The sequence below is a fragment of the Dermacentor albipictus genome, chromosome 10, assembly GCF_038994185.2.
Source record: "Dermacentor albipictus isolate Rhodes 1998 colony chromosome 10, USDA_Dalb.pri_finalv2, whole genome shotgun sequence".
Classification (NCBI taxonomy): domain Eukaryota; kingdom Metazoa; phylum Arthropoda; class Arachnida; order Ixodida; family Ixodidae; genus Dermacentor; species Dermacentor albipictus.
The window spans coordinates 51389863-51411926 of NC_091830.1; the positions used below are offsets into that span (position 1 = coordinate 51389863).

Below are 22064 nucleotides of genomic sequence, written 5' to 3' on the forward strand. Positions count from 1 at the left end.
GTTTCTCCATGCGGTCCTACACTGACGCCCCAGCAGTAGAATTTTGACGCAGTATCAAGACGCTGGGTCATGTTCACGGATTTCAAAGCAAGCCTAAAGATCTGGAGACATGCACAGGTGCTTTCTAAGCCGAAGGGCCGAGTCTATGAAAGAACACTTCACAAGAATAAACTTGTTTAGTATTGCTGAAAATTCTATGCATCTCGTGATTTTTTAGCCTATGGTCCTTTTACCCAATTGTCGCTGTTTCGGGTTACCGTTCTCGCGTTGGTAAATTTCGCCCTTGGTCGTCGATGTGGACCGTAAGTCTAGGACAACGCTAATAGCGTACTTTATTTAGCATAACCGCTCCGCATGGAGTTGCCATAAAGGATACCATTTTGTTCAAAACTGTCCATGCGTTGTAAAATCCACAAATTCGCAGTCGTCAGAGGCGGTAACTGTAACGGTAACCGTAGTATGGTAGCACTATGCTAATGCATGCCTTTGGAAAATGCCTGCCGTCGGTATACGCCAGTATCGCTGAAGAGGAGAGGAAGGGGGTCATATCCTGACCGAACATCTCGCGTTCGCCGCTTGGAGGCTTTCCTACAATGACAATATCCTAATTTCTTCACATGCTATTCTTTCATTTGAAGCGCCACTGTGACAATATCGGTTATCGACATTTGCATTGCTGCCATTTAATCTGTTTGGTTGGTTCACGGTTCGCGCGAAATATTTAGTTTCTTAGTTATGTGTCTTAAGTTCACATTGAAATGTTTATATGAGGTGCCAGCGCTCACCAGGAGACGCAACGGCAGTTAGAGAGTGCAAACAAAGTATGCTGACACCATCCGGTACATAGGGAGGCCACGAGAACGGCACACTTCCAACGATAACTGACGCCTGCCTGCACCAACGCTTGCTTTATCCCGATGCACGTACAGCTAAACTCTGTTCATGTTCGTGCGCGTTATGAGATGCGCAACGCGCATGTTGCTGCAAGGTCAGGTCATTGCCGGTACTGGTCGCACGCGCCCCTAAAGGGAGCAACGATTTCACTGGCGAGAAATCGCAGCATGTGCTATTAAAAACTCTGCTTTGCCCTCTATAGGCAGTGCGCTACGGCCGTGCTACTGGCCCGCCAAGTTTCAGCTTTGAGTGCGGGTATCGGAGCTCCGAAGCCAGTCTCGCGGAACGTGCGCATCTTGTCTTGTCTTGTCTTGTCTCCCAGACAGCGGCGCATACCCACTATGGGGGAGTGGCCAAGAAGCAGGCGGTTTTTCGTATGCTTATCTGCCATATCTTTGGCAGGTTAAGAAGAAGAAGAAGAAAGGAATCGAGTACTATCTGCGCTCTGCAGCTACATCTACGCTTTGTTTTCAGGTCCAACTACTTCGAAGCCTGGAACCCACGGCTGTTTGCCGGTCATCCGAGGGCTTCGAAACGCCGGTAAGCTACGAGCATCAAGATCTTCACTCGGTGGTCGACACGATGACGCTTGCCTTCGAAGTTTCGCAGGCCTAATCTGCGAATGCGCTGATAGGTACTGCTGGGGGCTTGCTTTAGTAGTTCGCGTAGAACTCGCGCAGCTGCGTCTATCGGTGAACTCTGATCTGACTTTGTCGAGGTCCAGGACTGTAGCTGTTGGAACTCTTGAATACCCATTGAAGCCACATGTGGTCACGAAGACGCACTCACTGCAGCGTGTGCGGCGCACTTTGAAACGATTGAAAGCCAACTCATTTCGAAGAGTTATACGTATACATACTCGCAGGTACGGCCAACATAACGTTTGTATGGTGCCAACAAAAAAGAGAGGAACGAGAACACCACTGACTATAAACTGAATTGTATTGAAGGGAAGCAGGACCATGTATAGTGGTGCTAAGAAAACGAAAGGCATAAAAAAAACATAAAAAATGAGCTTGCGCATCTAAATGGCGTTACTAGCTGAGGCTTATCCCGCCGTGGTTGCTCAGTGGCTATGTTGTTGGGCTGCTGAGCACGAGGTCGCGCGATCGAATCCCGGCCACGGCGGCCGCATTTTGATGGGGGCGAAAACACTCGTGTACTTAGGTTTAGGTGCACGTTAAAGAACACCAGGTGGTCGAAATTTCCGGAGCCCTCCACTACGGCGTGCCTCATAATCAGAGAGTGGTTTTGGCACGTAAAGCCCCATAATTTAATTTTTTTAGCTGAGGCTTGTGCACTGCGCGATAACGATATTCCATTTCTTTATCGGCACGCCGTCAACTGCCAACAAGATCGGCTGTCCGCGAAACCCGACAGCCGATCTTTTCAAAACACTACCTTATAAATGAAAACTGTGGAAGGCTTTGATAGGCGTTTATTCAAGTTGCACTGTGACACCATGAATATTTCAGAATATAGAACTTTCGGTTTTCGTTGAAACCGATTTGGCCTAAAGGTTGCTGAAGCCGTGCAAGTATAAAGTTTTTCTTCGAATTGATCCTTAACACCGAGTCAACTTTATTTCAATGCTCCTTACAGCTGTCATGTATGATTCTGGTAAGTACTGCAAAACATTTCATGCGACTAAAATTAGATATATGGACACTCCAAGCAAATTATTGCCATTAGCAATTATTTGTCATAGCCCTGATTGCTGCATAATGTCGAAGTGCGATAAGATCTTATCGCGCGCTGTATATACTACGGGGGCGAGTGTGAGCCGAAAAGGATGATGGCTTGATGCGCGTACTTTTCCCGCGCGCCCAACGTTGGAGCTCACGTGATCAAGTGCGCTCCTGAGGAGGAGAGCGCCGGTCTCCTTCTCTAGCCCGGCCGTGGCCGCTTACGTATGAGCACACACGTGTCAGCCCGTACTTTGCGATTGGCCCTCTATGGCTACGCGGCTCATTCGCCGTATGTGAAGCAATAGACAGTTTTAGTTACACGTACGTAGAGGCTTTGCGTACGTAGAGCTTCTACGTGTGAGCAGTGCGCATGCATAGAACGTAGCGGGTGCACGCGCCTCTCGCGGACGTACGTGAGATTCAATTCTTTGCGTGCGTTTTTTGCGCACGTAGACAGGTTCGCGCGGGAGTTCCGCAAGATCACGAACAAGCGATAGCGGGCCGCGCGTGCGTAGACGGCTCGCATCGAAACACGGCGACAGGATTGAATTGGCTTCCGCCGTTGTCACATTTCCCGATAGATGGAGCTACGGGGTCCCTCTTGGCGTGCGTCGCGTACGTGTAGCTAAAAGCGTTTCAGATGGCGTGCACTTAAGGTACGTAGGCTTTTCACGTTTGCGTACGTGAAGCCTCTACGTACGTGTAAGTAAAACTGTCTAATTTGCGGCGGGTGTAAAGCTAAGGGCGAGCCGAGATGGCTGGTGGCTTCACGCGAGCTGTGTTCCCGCGCGCACGTGGTGTAGGTCACGTGACGGCAAGTTTCGGGCACGCGTCGGAACGACAGGCAGCACGAAGCGCTCGCTCCCCGCTGCCAGTACTCGTCATCACGCCAGCGTTGCGACCGTGAGCGTTCGTGGTCTGAGGTTTGTTGATGCTTCCATGTGCGCGCGTGTCGCGATGCTTGTCAATTCAATTAGAAAGCGAAGGACTACTGCACTTTATACGACCTATACAACTACAAACCTTACATCATGTAGTTATCGCTGTCCATGCACCTCCCTTCGGGCGAAACTGCGACTTTTAAGCGAAATTCCATGCCGGTGCTCTAAAACTATCAAGTGGCACCAAATCGGAAGCAAGGGCAATTGTAGAGTGATCGCTAACGCGGACTTTTCACACAAATCTGAAACGATGAGCTATATTTTCACGTTTCTTGCAGCTGCGAGCGAGTCCGGTAAGCATTGCGATGCGTACTTTTGCGTTATCAATGTCAGATGCATATAATACTTTCTCACAGTTACGGCCGCGCTTGTCATCCACCTCCCACTAATGCCGGCCTATAATCGCTATCGCATCCACCTATGACTGTTTTCAGCATGCTTCCAGTAAACGACTACATCCTCACTGCAGACTGAAAAATTCTGGAAAAAAAATGTTCCATGGTGTTTTCCGCGTTGCCACTTCATAATTAGACACTCTGACCGGTAATCTCTATTGCATTAAAAAAAGAGGTACAAGGAAAATTGGTTGTCAGTCACTTTAAGTAAAAAAAATGCAAGGTCGCCTTCGTTTTTGTGGATGTACGCTGCTATCGCAGTGGCGCTAGCATAAATATGTGCCGCCGCCTGCCGGCAGTTGCCGATATTTAGCCGTTCAAGAAGGATGACCCCGCGTTCCCGGCTGCTTTGCATTTTTTTCTTACAGACCTGGCAAATTAACTGTGGCCAGTGTTACGCTGAACCACGCAGGCTCCAAAATTTGATATTTATGCTAATTATGAGCAAGAACACTGAAGCGGTTGAGCGCAAAACCTTTTTCTAGTAGCTTAATGTCAAATTCTAATGACTCTAGGAAGCAAAATTTTGGATTGGAATCGCGAATGTTTAAACAAAATTACGGAAAATTGGCGAGGTCAAAGAAAAGAATCACGACCTTTACAAATATGTAACTCTGAACCAAATGAGATATTGGAATTTTGTAACAGTTTGTTAGAGCATCTCTAACCAACAAATATGGCGTATCAGTTTATAACTTAGGTAAAGATGTGAAAATGGTTACTAAGGTTTAGCAAATTGCTGCATTCCTCACAATTTAGCGGCTATTTTCAGGTCAGCGTATATGTAAAACATTAATCTCGTCCCCATTGAACATATCATTAGGCGCAGTTTAAAGAAATGGGATATTGTTTTTATTGCCTAGTTACGAAGTTGTAAATTTGGTTCCCGGGTTTTTAAAAATGTGTTATTATAACGATATTTGTTTAAAAATTTACGTCCTGACAAAAGCTTCAGTTTCATTCAATCACTAGATTCCAAGTTTTCTTTTTAAATGCAACAAACAGCATCAAATCTCGTGCAGCAGTTGGAAAAAAATGAAAAACGATTTCTCTGTTCCGACTTATTTACATACGAGCTGCCGAGCCGAAGCTTCCTCTGGAATTTCTGCATTTGTGCTCGCCAATGGGGACATGCCGAAGTACAAGTTAGTGCCCTCGAGGTAGCCAAATTTCTCCCGGCGTTAAGGAAATCTGTAATTCATTGACGTGTAAGGGGTGCTGCTCTTGATTTAGTTTCAACTCATTGTAGTCATTGACATGGGGGGGGGAGGGGGGGGGAGTGCGTAATACTGTCAGACCCCGATCTTACGAAACGCGACTTTACGAAATTTTCAAATTAACGAAGTGTTCTTTTTTTTTAAGTTTCCCACACGTATTCATAGAACCCGATGCACTGAAAACCTCGAAGCAACGAAGTGAACCGAACGTCTCGCCTGGTTTAACGAAATTTTGCTGGAAATCATGCGTGAAATGTTGATACGGGTGAAATGACTTTATGTACAGGAGACGGACGATGGGGATCGCAGTGTGGCATCCAGATTTCGAGGTTCTCGCACTCCTCTTTCTTTACTGCGATAACAACTATATGGAGACTCAAGGCGCACTTATGGCGTCGGCGTCGCCGTGTCCTTGAGGTTCGGTATAAAATGCAAGGGTGATAAAACTGTCGCCGCGCGCCGTACGCTGTATGTGCGAGTGAAAGCGTGCGAGGTCACGTGATCCGGCGATCGCGGCTCAGTCTCGCGCACGCAGCGGCGGAAAGCGGGGAAGAAGCGCGCCGCCTTCCTTCGCGCGCAAGGCGGAAATAATTAATTAAATAATAATTAACAACACAATTAACAATAAATTAACACTTTGCGCAAGGCTTTGGGGCGAATGTAGGGAGGGGAGGTTTGCCGCTTCCTACGTAAGGACAGAAGAGCTGCTCAATGAGCTGGGCCCCTTCGATGAGTACCCACGCCCGCTGCTGACAAAACGAAATCAGGCATAAGTCTTATTCATTTCCTTTTTGCTGTTGAAGCGACAAATCGATAGCCAAACCGAGACGAGCCCGTGAAAACGGACACCGGTAAAAAGAAGCAACACAATGTACGCATGACGAAATGCTATTCGTATGAAAATGTTTTCAATTCAACGAAGTTATAGAAGATTCGGGTACGCAGAAGAGGCGTAGCCAGGGGTAGGCAAGGCACACTTGGTGCATAGCTGAACTCCCCCTCCCCCCTTCCCCGAAGAAAAATGAAAGAGATGTCTGTATCAAATGCCGCCTGCCCAGCCCGCCACTCTCCGACTCGTCCCCATTAAACTATGGAGACGAGTCGCTGAAAGTACGAGCATCATGGGTTCACATGTTATACTACTAGCTATTGTGTGATCTCTTTATTTCTAGAGGAAGAAAAATGGGAAGGGAGCACATACGGATGGGAACTTGTTAGTAATAACCAGGAATTTACCGTTATTCTTGCAAAGAAGAGTGTGCAATCGCTCCATTGACTGCCATCACTGGTCAAAAACATGGAGGGTACTAAAGAAGCTCTAAAAGAGGTTTATGGCCGCGCAACGAGCGATGGAACAACGAAAATTGACGGGTGTCAGTTCAAGAGACAGGAGTGTAGTGTACAGCGAGAAAGGAAAACCGGGGTAACCGGTATTGTAACTGAGATCGAAATGAAAAAAAAAAAAACCTGCAAACGAGTTGGGTAGAGCACGTAATTGGCCTAGAGCTAATAAACTGTCGTTTATTAGAGTAACAGAATGGGGCTCAAGGGGCGCGAACTAATTTTGTTAGGGGATTAGGGAGAGCTTCAGGTGATGTGATGTGTGCGCACTTCACATCCCCTGTGACACCAACGCGGCATTCGCGTTAATCACGCAGTGCTATAGAGCCTCCTAACGATGGCAAATGCGTGTTGGAATGCCAAATGTCAGTGTTTCATTGATTCTTTCATTCATTTTCACATTATTGCAACCAAAATCGTACGATCTCCACCCACAGTTGCAGTAAGGCTGCAAAGGTTAAAATCTCATTAAAGCTGTTTTACGAGTCTCTGCGGGGTTCTGAAATTTCACGTGCCTCTACTCCTGACGCAGGTCTGCAAAGTTCCCTACACCTCCAACTTCAACTATTACGGAGATATGGAATCCGCTTTTACGTTTAACCCTGATATGATGCGAACCGTTACGTACGATACGGATGCCACATTAAAGAAAAAGGTAATTAAACTACGTTCTTTCGTTTCTCCGCCAAAGGAACAAAAACAGTGAAAGGAACTGCATCCATGGTATGATCTACAGAAATGAACACAATGCAATGGGGAAAGCTGTATACCAGAGCACTCCATAGGCGGATGTGATGTATTGGCACCTTGGAGAGCTTTAGTCTGACCCTGATGTTCACAGAACACCTGAGCACAGCATATACAAGTATTTACAGTAGTATCGTGGTGCCATCTCGAAACCCTGGCGCCAACTAGAGCACGAAAAGGAAATGTAATTGCAAAGACTGTGTTCTGCTTCTGTCATGATGCAGCAGCGTTGGCAAGTACAAATGTTAACCCCTAATGAATTTGCCAATCACCGGCAAACATAAAAACTTATCTAACGCTTTGTGGTCGTAGAAAGTGTCACGAGATGGCAGTACCAGCGCTCCTTCGTTCGTCGACGTCAGACGTGGTGTTCCATTGCGGTACTCAGCTATAGCTGCGACATCGGGCCACGCAAAGGGCAGAAACGTCGGAGGTGACCGAAAGAGCCGGAACGGGTGCCGAAACGTCACGATGTCCGGTTCCCACGTGATCGCCTTCTGCGTCATGACGTCACGACAGAATCACCTCGTGAGAAACGAAACTGAAACTGGCTGTAGAAAGCTATTATATTACGTTATCAGGGAACTCTGAAGCTTGCTCCCTAGTATCTTCAGTAGAGTTTCTAAATCCTGGGCATTTAACGAGAAAAAAGTAAAGTGTCGAAAATGTATCATGTCAATACTACATTTAGTAAACAACGCTGTTATTTCTTGTTTTAGAAAAAAGAAAACTGCGAATATTAACGAAGGACCGAACTTGTTCGTTCCTTTCTGATCCACAGTCAACCGCAAACGTTCACTGAGCACAGAATTCGAAAAAAAAGAAGGGAAGCCAGAGGCAACAAGCCCATGTGTGAAAGTATTCGCTGCACATTTCAACTGAATGGCGTATGCATTCAGTGTGGCGACGATGTTTTTTTTGTTGTTGTTGTTTTCCTGCAGAATCCGTGCATCAAAAGCCCTTGCAGACGGGGATAACGTTGTTCTGCGAAAAACTTTCTGTGACCGCGTCGTCACCGTCTCATTTTTCAACTGCTGATTCTCTTTGTCCTTGTCGCTCCAGGTTTGCACGCTAAAGGCGGCGCAACAAAAGACGAACTTTGGCATCGCCGCCTTCGACATCGACTGCGACGTTGCGACCATGCCGTGTGCCGAGTTGTACCTCAAGGACGGGGCTTTCACCCGCCTCAAGACTTTAGGGGGACTGCGCAACTACATAAGCAAGGGTCTCTTAAACAAGCATGAATGTCTTGCTGCTTCGGTATAAAATGATATAGATTTTTCACGGATCGTCCGGCGATATATAAAAAAGATATGTTCGTGTAAAAGTGCGAACGCCAAGCAGTTCGTGCCTAATTTATTGTAACAAAAAGAATACGGGGTGGAGAAGAGCACATTGAGACTGATGAAAATAAACCAACTTCATTAATTAAAGGGACACTAAAGGGAAACAATAAATCCGTTTAGACTAATAAAGCATTGTTTGAGAACCCTGCAGGCAGTCATTTCAAGAAGATAGTTTGAATATTAGATGAGAAAATGAAGGTCCAAGTATCAGTATTTGAATTTCGCGCCGAAACGCCAGCGCCGGTACGTCAGCGTGACGTCAGGGATTCCAAAGTTTGTTTTCGCATTTGGGCCGCGTTGGCTGAATAAAGGTTCCCGAAACTTGGCATGTTTAATATTTGGTTCCTTTAGAACACAATGTAGTCAATCTCTACCGCTATATATAATTAGTAGGCCCTAGAAGATGCCGTCAAAATCCATGACGTCACAGCCCCCAGGTGCGGGAACTTAAGTAGGCGTCGCCACCCGTATTTCGTTCTTGCGCTTTTTCTGGCTTACCAAACGTCTTATCGTTGTAAGAGTGGTGTTTTTGGTGTTGTAGAACGGTGATTTACTGATGCAGAAGAAATCACTTTTCACTTTAGTGTCCCTTTAAGTATAAGGACAAATTTTTCGTTTGTGGGGCCGGTTGATTCGCTCTGCCCTCTCTAACCAACTTCGTGATCGCGTGCCCATATGGGCGGTCAAACTGACCATTGACTGTGCTATTGGACACAAGGTAAATGACTACACCATGACGTAACCATACAGAAAAGCTGTTGCTGCTCTGAGTATACAACAGTAACAGCTAGCCGGTAAACAACCAATAGTTCTTCGATGAGACTATGAAGAACACGAACGTCGGTAAACTCTAAGGTCGTGCGGAAGGGACCAACCACAGGGGTTACCCGCCGTGGTTGCTCAGTGGCTATGGTGTTGGGCTGCTGAGCACGAGGTCGGGGGATCGAATCCCGGCCACGGCAGCCGCATTTCGATGGGGGCGAAATGCGAAAACACCCGTGTGCTTAGATTTAGGTGCACGTTAAAGAACCCCAGGTGGTCAAAATTTCCGGAGTCCTCCACTACGGCGTGCCTCATAATCAGAAAGTGGTTTTGGCACGTAAAACCCCAAATATTATTATTATTATTAACCACAGGGGTTCTATACTCGTTAGTCGAGGATTCCCACGAATAATAATGGTCACGGAGAATAAACTAGAGAGCTTGTCGCGGCTTTCGGTACCGATGCCGCCGTTGGTTCACAGCACAATTTGTTTGCCTTCTATTACCTCGCGGAGTGTGAAGTGTGTCACTCCACTTCGTCATCGGGCACCATTATGTGACGCGACCAAGGTACCCGTATGGGGCGGAATTTTTGAGCGCTCACTTTCGGAAATTTACAACACAGTACGATACAAATAATTTATTTTTCTTTTCGTTACAAAAGGGATAGAAGGAAGTTATGATCCCTTTCGCGAGAATCAGCAACTCTGTTCCTGTCGCTTTGCCAAGATCGCCATCTTCGCTGAAGGTTAGAAACGCTGGCGACAGTTAACGCTAAAGGAAAACCATACGGGTTCCACGATTAGGAAGATTCTAATTTGAAACAAAATTATTTTGGCCCCAGGATCAACCACGCGGTACCGCCACCAGAACTAGGAAGGTGAGCCTATACCGTGGGAGCTAATGTCAAGGCTGGTCGCGCAAAGTCGGAATAACTGGCCATCCAACGAATCAGAACACTTGTCGGTAGGAGTTCGGCAAATAAAAAATCTACAGGTGTGCGTAATCAACAGATGCCGAAGAAGAGAAGGCTCATGCCTGGCGACGTTTCGACACGGGCACCCAACTTCGTCAAGTGGGTTAGGTTCACTTAAACGCGGGAAGTGGACACCTGGCAGCGTAACTAAACTTAACGCAACCAGCCTACCTGGTCACACTGGCGGCGTGTTTCCAACCAAATACAAACAGCGTTTCGGTGTATTGCGCTTCTCGTACTTTGGTAGTCTACAATGGTGAACACATGTGGGTCAAAACTTTTTTATTCTTCATCGTCGTTGTCTTTGTTGTTTTGTGTTGGTTGCATTGCCGTCGTTGTTGTACCGAGTGTTCATATGTCACCTGTATGCCGGGGGGGGGGGGGGATTTGCCACCAAGCGTTTAACAACGGAATGAGCAAGGAAATTAATAATCTCGAAGTGGGCACCTACAGATAAAGAATTACAAATAAAAAAAACGATAATATAACTAAAGCTCTCAATAAAAAAGGGAGATCAAAATAATCAATACAACAGGGTAATCGTTTAGATGCAGTAAGGTAATTTCCGTCCACCAAGCAAACACCATTGCGACTAAACATCCAACTGTTCGGTTTGTGTTGTCGTTCGATGAATCGGGAGGTTTCTACGCATACGTGTTTTGCGCTTGTTGGCGGAATCATCATCGTCCATGGTCAAGCATTTTCGCTGGCACCATACTTACCACAGCAGGAAGATCAATTGCCTGTGTGCTGTGCGAGCTATCTACTTGAAGGCTCGTTAACTGGTGCCCATCTTCTGTGCCCCTGACTATAGAGGAATGGTGTGCGTCGCCATTGTGAGGCTTCCTCATCGTCGGGATGTCTGCCCGTAACCCGTTTCAGCTTTCGAGCATAGTCACTCAGGAACGTTACAAATATCTCTGGGAGTTATACATAGTTGACTATTTCCCGTTTTACATACGCCCATGAGTGGATCTGACCACACATCGAGAAATGAATTCACTAGCGATAACAGTCAAGATTTGAAGAAAAAAAAGTGTAATTGATATGGGATGACAATATATTGAGAAAAAAGAAGCTCATAAGAAATAGTATCACAAATTAAAATCGCAGCAGAGTCGGCACACCTTGTGGGAGCTTCAGTGAACTTCCTCTTCACTTCTGTCTATATCTGCTTTTCTTCAACATTTCATTTCTGCCACCTTTCTTTCAGTAACATCTTTCATGATTCAATTCCATGATATTTTTTCTTTCTTTCGTTTATTCACATTTTCTTTTTTTTCTTTCTTGTACACTTTGCTGTGCGTTTTATATGGTAGCTATCTAGATAGCTATAATATTTCTTCTCAGCTTATCGATTGTGTCAGTGTGATTGTGTGCGTTCTGCTGCAGAGTAGCTATAGTTTTCCTACGTGCTGAACTTATCAAGGTTAAATAATTTTGCAGCAATCTGAGAACCAAATTTTCATACTCTGTTTTCAGTATCGATGCCGCTATACTAAACACAAAGTAAGCGTGCTATATAATACGACAAGCTTAAAAGTTTCGTGCCCAAATTTGTTGTGAAGGAAGGGATTTCCAAAACATGTTTCAAGCAAGAAAAAGGGAAAGAGGTGGAAAGTCGTGGCTTCGGCTGTCATCCACAACTGGAATGATCACTTTTCGTTACTTTTATCTTGAAAATATTTCTTTTTAAATGTAGCTTATACAGACCATTAAGATAGCGGCAAGTAAGGCATTCTATTATGTTTCCATTGTGAACGTCGCCCAATCCCCCGTCGTGAGTACAGGCCATACATTGGAGGCAACAACAGCGACAACAGCGACAACAACGACGACGACAACGACGACGACAACAACAAGCGGTGTTATCCTTCAAGATACACTCTTCCTTACGCAATGTCGTCTAACTCGAACTGGAACTGTCATGTGGTAAAATATGTGCCAACATTGCCTAGCAACGTATAAAACTGTACGATACACGCCCTTAGATTACAGTGTACCTCTTCATCTGTGCTCTCTAACTGATGGGCACTAGGACAAATTTTTAATTTACCTCTGTTGTTGCTATTATTCAAAAATCCTGCAAACACCGTGGCGAGAATAGTAGAATTAACGAGTTCCAACCTTTTGCCGCGCAGCAACACAGATGTTGCAATATAGTGCATGGAAATAAAATGAAACTCCACACGCCCTAAAGTGCTCGTCACCACTTTAGGGCACAGCGTCTGCATCGATTATTACAGTTCTCATTGCAATATCATAATCACTCAACATCTATAGGCACTACGCAAAAGTGTTAGCATCATGTTTTTTTCCTCACTCAGACAGGAGAAAGTCAAAAGAGACCGGGTTTATTGATTCCTCACTCAAACAGGAAGAAGTCCAAATACACCTGCTATAAAAAAAATTAAAAGAAAAAGGACAAGAAGCATGGGAATACTGAAAGAGCAGAGAAAATGACAGTGCTTCTGCGCACTGAAGGTTTAAAGGCAGAAAATGTGGGGAAAAAAGGAAAGAGAACTCAGGGGTTTGGACTTGTGGAAGGCTTGGATCCGCAGGCGATGGCTGTTCGGATGATCTGCCGTTGTTGTTGATACGGGTATAGCGGATCTGCTTGAGAATGTAGGCCGCACGAGGTGACGGACGAATGGTATCCTGCAACCATTGCGGGGCACTGTTATCGATGACAAAGCACAAAAGCCACGAATAGAGTCATCGCCTCCTGGGATTTGAATAACCCGCTCAAGCATTCTTCCACAATCCTCGCGGGCTCATCCTACGGATTCGGGGTGACGGTCAGCTTCTGCAGCCCCAGCAGGGCGTCCCACTCTTCGTCGTCGCTCGACGACTGGACGACGCTCCACCACTGACTGCTGAAGCGGGGGCAAATCCGCAGGTGTTCCACCTTGTGCTCTATGCTTTGAAGAGCACGATTCCGCAACGCTCGCAAGACAGGTCGATGACCCCGGCTCCACGGTTGTCGACTGCTTCTCGGAAGCGGGCGCAGAAGGAGCGCTCAGCGTTGCTTCTGAGCGACCAGATGACGTCCCAGCTCGTGAGGGCGCGGCGTTCCCTGGGGCCGCAAGTCGACCACGGTAATCTTCGTTCCTGAGCATGCGCTGGTGATTTTTCCCCTGCAGGATGTGAGGGAAATGAATAATTGTACGCCATTGTCGTCGTCAGTATAGCTAGCACCAGTGATTGCCCCCGATTTATATCTAGAACTTCTAGAAAGAAAGCAAAACGATCGACATCATGTAAGCCTTTTTTGTTTTTTTGTTTTTTTTAGTGCGAGTGCGCTCAAATTTTCTGCAAGTGGGCTCGAAGGTATAGCGCTCGTGCATTTTGAACATGTCACGAAAGCATTCGGTTGCTTCGCGCGTCTTGGTTCATTCTACTGCTAAGAACGCGACAGACTCCGCACCACCAGGTCGGTGCTTGCACTAGGCAACTGCAGTGTCGTGCTCAACCTCGCACGACTTACCAATCCCAGCCGTCTGCTCCCCCATCTCGAAGTGACGAACTTCAGGGTGGGACTTCGTGGCTCTCGAAGTACTTCGAGTTCCACGAGTCCCCCGTCAGGCTGGCGACCTTCCGCGCGAACTATTTCGAGAGAACGGCGAAACGTTACCATTGGTAGCGAGAACACCGAGTATAGTACTCAGTCTCATGTGCAGATTCCTCGGAGGAATATTCAAGACCGTCTTGCGCCAGAAGGTCAAGAATTCACACGGCATCCTTGTCATGGAGTGTGTTTGCTCTGAACTCTGCGCCCCAATGCTAAACATGCATGTACGTCCCAGGATAGGACACCGGGATAGGGTAGCCCTCAACCCTGCTATAATGTGCAAGTAAAATGTCTTCTTCAAGTATAATGCCACCTGCTCCAGCCCTACAACCTTGACAGTTTGGACACAAGTATCACTGCTTTGGCGGACTGATGAACTATTACATTTGTATATGTTATGTTCTGAAAAAGAAAGAAAGAAAGAAAGAAAGAAAGAAAGAAAGAAAGAAAGAAAGAAAGAAAGAAAGAAAGAAAGAAAGAAAGAAAGAAAGAAAGAAAGAAAGAAAGAAAGAAAGAAAGAAAGAAAGAAAGAAAGAATTATATGTACCCACGTGCTGTGGGGTTCAAGCGTACGACTTATCCCGGAGTCTCAGACGGTCTGCCCTCTGAAGTGAATGAATTCTGGGGTTTTACGTGCCAAAAAGCACAATTTGATTATGAGGCGCGCCGCTGTGGGGGATTCGATCCGGATTAATTTTGAACACCTGGGAATCTTGAACGTGGCCCCAACGCGTGGGACACGGCCGTTTTTTCAGTACGGTTTTGCATTTCGTTTTTGCACTGAATCCCGGGCACCACGGCCGGGTTTTTATCGGGCCGTCCTCACATCGTTACAGAGACCCAGTGTCCCAAGTTGCCCACTGGGCGCCCGCCGTGGTGGCTTAGCAGATATAGTGCTGCGCTGCTAATCATGAAGTCGCGGATTCGACTCCCGGCGGCGGCGACTGCATTTAGATGGGGGTGAAATAATACAAAAAAAAGAAACGGTGGTGTATTGTAGGCGCCCGTTAAAGAACACCAGTTGATAAAAATTATTCCGGAGTCCCTCCGATTACGGCGTGCCTCATAATAATATCGTGGTTCTGTCAAGTAATATGACTCCGAGAATATCTCTTTCTTTTAAATTTCGTCTACTCGGCAAGAGAGCAACCACGCCCAAGTTTCTATTCGGGAGCATACCCACACGCCCATGCTCAGCGATCCAAGTTGTCTATACTCCACAAGACAGCAGCAGCTAGCAGCAGGGCCCCGCGAAGTCGGGGCAAGAGACCAAGAAAGTTTCGCTTTCAGAAAGCGCAACAGGTGGCATGGTTCAGACACGCAGCCTGTTTATTTTGTGTAACGTACCTTGTTATGGATTTCCACGGAAACTTTTGAGTTCAAAGGGACGTTGCAGACACGGCAAATTATAGGCTTCCATATTTTACGCCTCATTGGAGGCGCTCTGGGTGTCAGCTCGGTGCTGTCTCCACAGGACAAATCGCTCCCGACTTGTGTCAGCGCGGCCTTCTTGCGGTGTTTGTCGCTTTGCAGGTGAGCGAAGAAGGGCACGGGACCATTGAATGCCTTGCCGCAGTGCGTGCAAGAGAAGCCCGACGAAGCCATATCTGCGAATCCAGCGTGGCAAGCCGCAGTGTTCTTGTATATAAGAAAAATTTCTCGGTGTCGCAGTGGTACAGTAAAACACGTCTACACATATTGAACTAAAGAGGAAATGATAAACGCCATTCACGCCCATACCGCAACGTGCTATTCGACGTATATATAGTCCAGCCAACTTCTCACGATCCCATTTAAAACGAACTTTGGGCTAACTCTAATAGTTTTTGTTGGGCGGCGTTATTACACCGCCCGAGAATTTCCGCAAAAAGTCAATGAGACATCCGTCCGCTTATAACATCCCGGTTCCCTGACTGCTTGCGCTGCAACTAACAGAATGAACCACGCCGCGATGGCGTTTTTGGTGAGCCGGCAGAATGCAGGCAAAGGTAGCCTTCACATACATGCGTACGCCCTGTCACTTGAATGTGCGTGTGTTCACTAAAGCTCACTAAGAGAGACGGATCCACAGTGCCCCCACGCTCATGCACACAGAACACAGCCAATCTGCGAGAGCGTTTTTGGCAAGCCTGCAAAATGTTGGCCAGGTAGCCTTCACATACATGCGTACGCCCTGTCGCTTGAATGTGCGTGTGTTCACTAAACCTCACTACGAGAGACGGATCCACAGTGCCTCCACGCTCACGCACACAGAACACAGCGAATCTGCGCAGCGCCTAGTTTTCATTCTTAGATAGCGAATAGCTTTCTTTGGCTCTTTCGCACAGCATTCATCGTGGTAGTCGGTGGTGGTCGGGCTTTCACCGCTGATACAAAGGCGCTAATGCAAAGGGCGCGAGATTTCTCGCGCGCAACCCAATTGTGGGGTGCTGTCATCGCCGAATGCTATTATAGCTTTCCGAGTTGCAGGTGCTATCCAAAAAGGAGCTGTTTTAAGATTTATGTGATGAGTGGAATTCTCAAGAAGGACAGCTATCTTCTTCTACTGTCATCCCCTGTGGCGCCTACGGGTGAACACTTCGTCGGAGGGGGCTAGAGGAGGATGACAATCTCCTTCCGACGGTGCTTCTTCCACGCCAGTGCTTGAGCCACTGGAGACACTAGACAGCTTAGCGTCCCCGGTATCCCGGTAAACGCAAGCAGACTGGCCGTTTTGCCGGATGAGCGGAGTCGCAAACGTGAACGGCCTACACGGTGTAGCCATCTGGTGACGCAGAGCTGAACCGCACAAACGCAGAGCTAATAGAGAATTTTAGTGCGTCCGGTATTCTGGCAAGCGCGGGCGGTTTGCCGGTTGAGCGGGGCCGTAAGCGTGAGCGGCCAGATTGGTGGCACCACTGGTTATGCAAAGCTTAAACACATAAAGACAGAGACAGTTATTATATTCTTCTTAGCTGCTGGTGTAGATTTTTGACAGCGGCGTAATCTTGTTCCCAATTACGCCTCTGCCGAAAATTTGCACCAGTATTTAGTGGGTTAGTGCAATTTTAGCTCTGTGCTTGTCTGGTTGAACTCTACGCCACCAGGCAGCTGCACCGCTCCGGCCGCTCACTTTTACGCCCCCGACCATCCGGCAATCCGCCCCCGTTTGCCGGATTAGCAGACACACAAAAAGTCTCTAGTATTGCATTAACCAAGTGTATTGTACTTACTGCCGCTACTGCCGAAATTTTACAGCAGCAGCAAAATAAAATACACTTGTTTGCAATGATAGTAGCTGTGTTTGCCTATTTTAACCCCACGCCACCAGTTGGCTGCACTATGGAGGCAGTTCACGCTTGCGCCTCCGCCCATCCGGTAAAACGCCCAGTCCGCTTTCATTTACCGGAATACCAGACACGCTAAAACTTTCTACTATGCCCACATATGACGATTCGGCTTCTATTGTCTACAGATGCGTTGCGTAATGCATCTTTTCTCTAGTACACCTATGCAATGTACTATCGTGAGCGACATGAGCGGGAATACAGGAGCGCGTGTCAGATAGCCTCGAACCCTGTAGTCCCGAGTCCGAGTCTGTAGTCCCGAACCTGAGTCCTGTAGCGCTCGCTGAAGCCAACCACTCTTCTGATGCCTGCAAGCATGAGCTCCTTTCGTAGAGCTGGCATTTTCTTCGGCTTGTTGAGGACGTATGCGAAGCGGTACGTCAGCTGATTCTCGACACAGGCGGTCGGTTTAGGCCTTGCCAACTGCCGTACATGATAAGACCGTTATCGCTGACAATAGCGTAGGGAACCGCGGAAGAAGATCTGTCATGAAGGGCTCTTCGAGAGGCGCAAGAAACTTCAGAACGTGGAGGCGTAATGATGAAGAGGTTGACCAACAAAGCAGTGAACCCCCAGTTGCGCCTATAGTTGCCTCGATCTCTACCGCTGAAGCATCTCTTAAATCTAATGCGATTACGTACGTCGACAGCTTGACGAACTCGTAGAGTGCGATGATCATGCCGACACTTCATACTTAAAGTTACCTCAACCTGCTATGTCTTTCTGCAAGCATATTTGCTGCACATACGCCTCCTGTGCAAACAAAGTCAAAACTGCGCACCAACTCAGGAATTTCGCCTGTAATCCGAATACTGTATATAAACCACTTCAGTGAAGTGGTCATAATTGCGAAAAGTTATTAATCTAGGATATTGTGCTGCAATAGACGATTCACTCTTTCAGAGACAAAACATAAGAATATACTTAGAAGCGTTGCAATACTTTTGTCAAGTAGATAGGCAGGTTAGTAATGACGTACGCGCAAGTGTAGGACGCTCGTTATGAAAAACACTATGCAGAAAAGCACGCTGATATTCCAATCAAACAAGGTACTGCCACTTTATGAATAACAAGAATAACACTTTTATGAAACAAGTGCTTTTGACCCTATGCTATCCGACATCAAAATAATGCATGACACTACCATTCGTCAGCAAAAGAATGCCATGAATTGCATTGAGTTCGAGTGGCAGCGATTTTGTTTGTTTGTTTGTTTGTTTGTTTGTTTGTTCGTTCGTTCGTTTGTTTGTTTGTTTGTTTGTTTGTTTGTTTGTTTGTTTGTTTGTTTGTTTGTTTGTCGATATTGATCGGAATAAGAGCCAAAGTTTGTTTCTTTGCAACGGATACATCGTGACTACATTGGTTATATTCAACTGCGTCCGTGTTTGTTTGGCGACCAACACAGAGTTCACTGTGTTCTACAGTTAAGAGCATCAGGCCTGTAGCTCGGAAGCTTCTATTCAATCATAAGGGAATGGAGAAATCGTCTTGCTCAGCGTACACAGCACCTGGCTATTTTGAGTAAGTTTGTCGCATTTAACAGAAAAAGTTAAGATCCTGCAACTCTAGAAAGTTCATTTGCAGTTTATGCCAGCATTATTTTTAGAGAAGTCCTTGAAATTTGTGAAACCTGAAGGAAATCGCAAGTATGAAGCTTACCGTTGTGTAATTGAGCAATAAAAAACCGTATCACAATTTTGTAAAGTGCACCTAATCACAAGGACTTTCGCAAGACTCATAAACATCGTAATGGCTGCACAAAAGCTGTAAATTTATGTATCACGTCTATCCGCTTGAAATAGTATAACAGAGACAATTTGGTGAACCGGGATATTTGCATTCGTTACAAAGCTTCAAATTTGTAAAGTTCATAGTTTCTTTCTTAAACATTGATATTCACGAATTTTAATTTTTTTGAAAATATGGCATTCTGAATCAAAGTTATGTTTCATACGAATGTTAGAATGTAACTCTCTCTATCAAATTCCATAAATTTTTAACCAAGTTGATCTAGCGGTTACTTCATAGAGGCATTCCTACGTCTGACATTTTCAGCTGACGAGGGAAGTTAGAGTTGGCCCCGAAGTACACCTGCCTTTGACACGAGCCCTAAAGACCGCGATTAATTTTGACTGCTGGGGATTTTTTTAATCGGCTATTTTAACTAGCGGTCTTGCCTTCAGCTGCTATCGAAATGCGGGGAATAACGATGGACTGGAACCTATGACTTCGTGCTCGGCTTCAGAACGCCGTAGAAGATGAGTAAAGCTATGTGGAGACTGCAGTGGCAATGTTAGAAAAGAACCCATTGGCAGCGTCGGAGACATTTAGGGGCAATATAACGGTACGATCATAAACACTCCTGGTCGTTCACCATAGCCTCCGAGACTAGGCGGTGCGCGCTGTTTTCTGTACATTGTGCGCGGCCAGACAAATTGCGAGGTAGTCAGTCGACGTTTGTACTGTCAGGGGCTCCACAGATACTGGTAACGAGAAGAAAGGGAACCGAGGGGCTTGAGTTTTCTGAGTTACAACCACATGGAACCAAGCACGATGAATCCGAAACAATGAAAGCACAGAGGAAGCCCCATATGCTTTTCTTGTCTTCATTATTTGTTTTTCTTTCGTATAGTTTTGAGCAACACGAATATACAAACGTTGACGAAACCCATACACACAGACATCTCGACTGGAAAATACCAGTGCCCCTGTTTCGAACAGCCCACATCGCTTTCGCCGGCCAGCCGTTGCTCCAGACGGGTATGCCTAACCTGTGCCCGTATTCCCAAAAAGCTCTTACGCCAGATTTCTTGATCGTAAGAACAAATTCTAGCCAATCCTGGTGCTGGGCATATTATTAGCGAACGCGTTCAGCTATAGCGGCAAAGAGCATTCACGAGCGAAAAGCGTTGCGGATTCGACTCGCGAAAAGCGAAACCGAAACTGCGCCACTCGTGGGCCACATCGTACTGATGTAACCTGGATAATGCGTAAAAGTAGCCTTCCACGCAACAAATACGCTGCAGTCTTAACAAGATAGTGGCGACTTTGGCGTTCAGCGCTCGCGTTCCTTGCGAAATGCCTGCGTACGTAATGAGAATGTGTACCGTTACCGCGGCGGCTGATCAGAGAGAGAGAGCCACCCAGCTTGTGAAAGCTTTAAAGAGATGTAGGTCAGCACTGAGGCCACGCGTGAGCACAGAAAGCCAATAGCACGTACCGATAGGGCACAGAGCCTGCTCTGGTGCCCAAGGCCTGTCTAAGTGCCCTGTTGTCTAGAAACTGTGACAAGCGCTGTCGAGCCTCCGGTAGTCCTCACCTGCGAAGACTCCGATGCCTGATGGTGACCTGGGACTTCCTGTGACGGTGACGACGACGACGATCTTTATCTATGACGCGTATCAGCCAAGGGGAATTGGACAAGAACGGGAAGGCAGGAGGTAGCGTACAATTGTTCCAGTAAAAGAAACGAAAAATGCAACAGGGAAAAAAAAACAAGAATAGCAGTGTTCCACATTGAGAAATTGGTTGAATGGTTGACTTATCCTATGTGATATGGCTCAACCCACTATGGTGGGTATGCCCCGAACCGGATGGTATTAGTACAGTAGATGGCATTCATCGATGAATAATCCTATGTTAAGAGTAATTTAATTCTCGAAATCTTTTTATTATGAACTTTAAAGAATATGTTAAAGAAGAGGTGATATCTTTATTGCGACGCAGTTGTTATGATAAAGCATATTCGAGAAAATTACCGCAGCAGCCTCTTTGTTTCCTCATAGAATTAAATAGGGCGTCACATTACGTTCATGCTGCAGCGACCTAATGCCGACTACCTAGGCAAAGTGGCACGGGGAGAAGCAAGTAAAAGCCAAGCTGGCGAAGGGGACCTTCCAGCTTCCGTTTCCTTTGAATTCTAGGCCTAAAACATTCTAAAAATATATGTTCCATGGTTTCAGTTTCAGTGCAATGAAAACACGGAAGAGAAAGGCCTAATCAAGACCTGCGTGAGTCAAAAAATAAGCAGCGGTATCCGGCTAACGCCGTGTGACGACTGAAACCTCAAACGTACTTGTGGATCCACCATTTATACTTTAGCGCGAGAAGCCGAGGGGCTGAAAATCAGCGCTCTATTTAGGACGGAAAACTCTCAGCATAGCTCACATCCGACATATAATCATATTTTATTTTTTAGTTATTTATTTCATACTGCAGACCTAAAACAGGTCCAAGCAGGGTGGTTAAACACAACAATATTACAATGCACTATTCAATCAAGTAAGGTGGTAAGACACAACAGTAATACAATGAGTCAAGCAATTGAAATAGGCAACAACGAGTTATTCCAGTCTGTTATAGTTCGGGGAAAAATATAATACTTGAATACATTCGCCCGTGCAAAATAAGGTGTTAGTGAATTCGGATGATGGTGTCGAGTAAGCCTAGACGTTGTACTGAACAGATACGATGCACGATTAATTGATAAGTCTCCATTAATAAGCATGGTAAGAAATCGAATTCTTAAGTGTTGCCTTCGCTGCTCAAGGACTTCGATGCCATTATCACGCATTATTTGTGAGGGGGAATCATAGCTCGTATTCATAAGCTCTTGCCCACTACGGGTGACCGGCCAAGATTCGCACCGTGTTAGAATCGTATTTGAGGGGGGTAATATCTGACAAATAAGCAAAAGGAAAACTTCAACTGTGCAGAGTGTTTATTTTGACGCATAATTTGCGGCGCGGCATTCAAAAAGGAAATGTGCCAGAAACAGTGGAGGATGCTTTTCAGAGTCAGCGATAGCTTCCTTGACAGCTCGATTTTTCTGGCCGTTGTGGCCGAGCAAAAGTTTTTGGT

General features: G+C 46.2%; 1 protein-coding gene and 1 long non-coding RNA gene across 3 annotated transcripts; one reads left to right on the forward strand and one right to left on the reverse strand.

Annotated features, from left to right (window-relative positions):
• Positions 1–1257: 1257 nt before the first annotated feature.
• Positions 1258–8507, forward strand: LOC139050536 (uncharacterized). The gene is made up of 5 exons (XM_070527045.1): positions 1258–1434; positions 2497–2514; positions 3802–3816; positions 7009–7131; positions 8286–8507. The coding sequence occupies exons 2-5, from the start codon at positions 2506–2508 to the stop codon at positions 8487–8489; spliced, it is 351 nt and encodes a 116-aa protein (XP_070383146.1). The 5' UTR covers positions 1258–1434; positions 2497–2505; the 3' UTR covers positions 8490–8507.
• Positions 8508–12645: 4138 nt separating this feature from the next.
• On the reverse strand, positions 12646–20656 carry LOC139050584 (uncharacterized). Of its 2 annotated transcripts, none has more exons than XR_011508957.1 (3): positions 20524–20656; positions 15226–15485; positions 12646–13444 (listed from the first exon to the last, which is right to left on the reverse strand). It is a non-coding gene; the product is annotated as an uncharacterized lncRNA (long non-coding RNA). The 2 variants fall into 2 exon arrangements; XR_011508956.1 differs by having other exon boundaries at positions 20425–20581.
• Positions 20657–22064: the final 1408 nt, after the last annotated feature.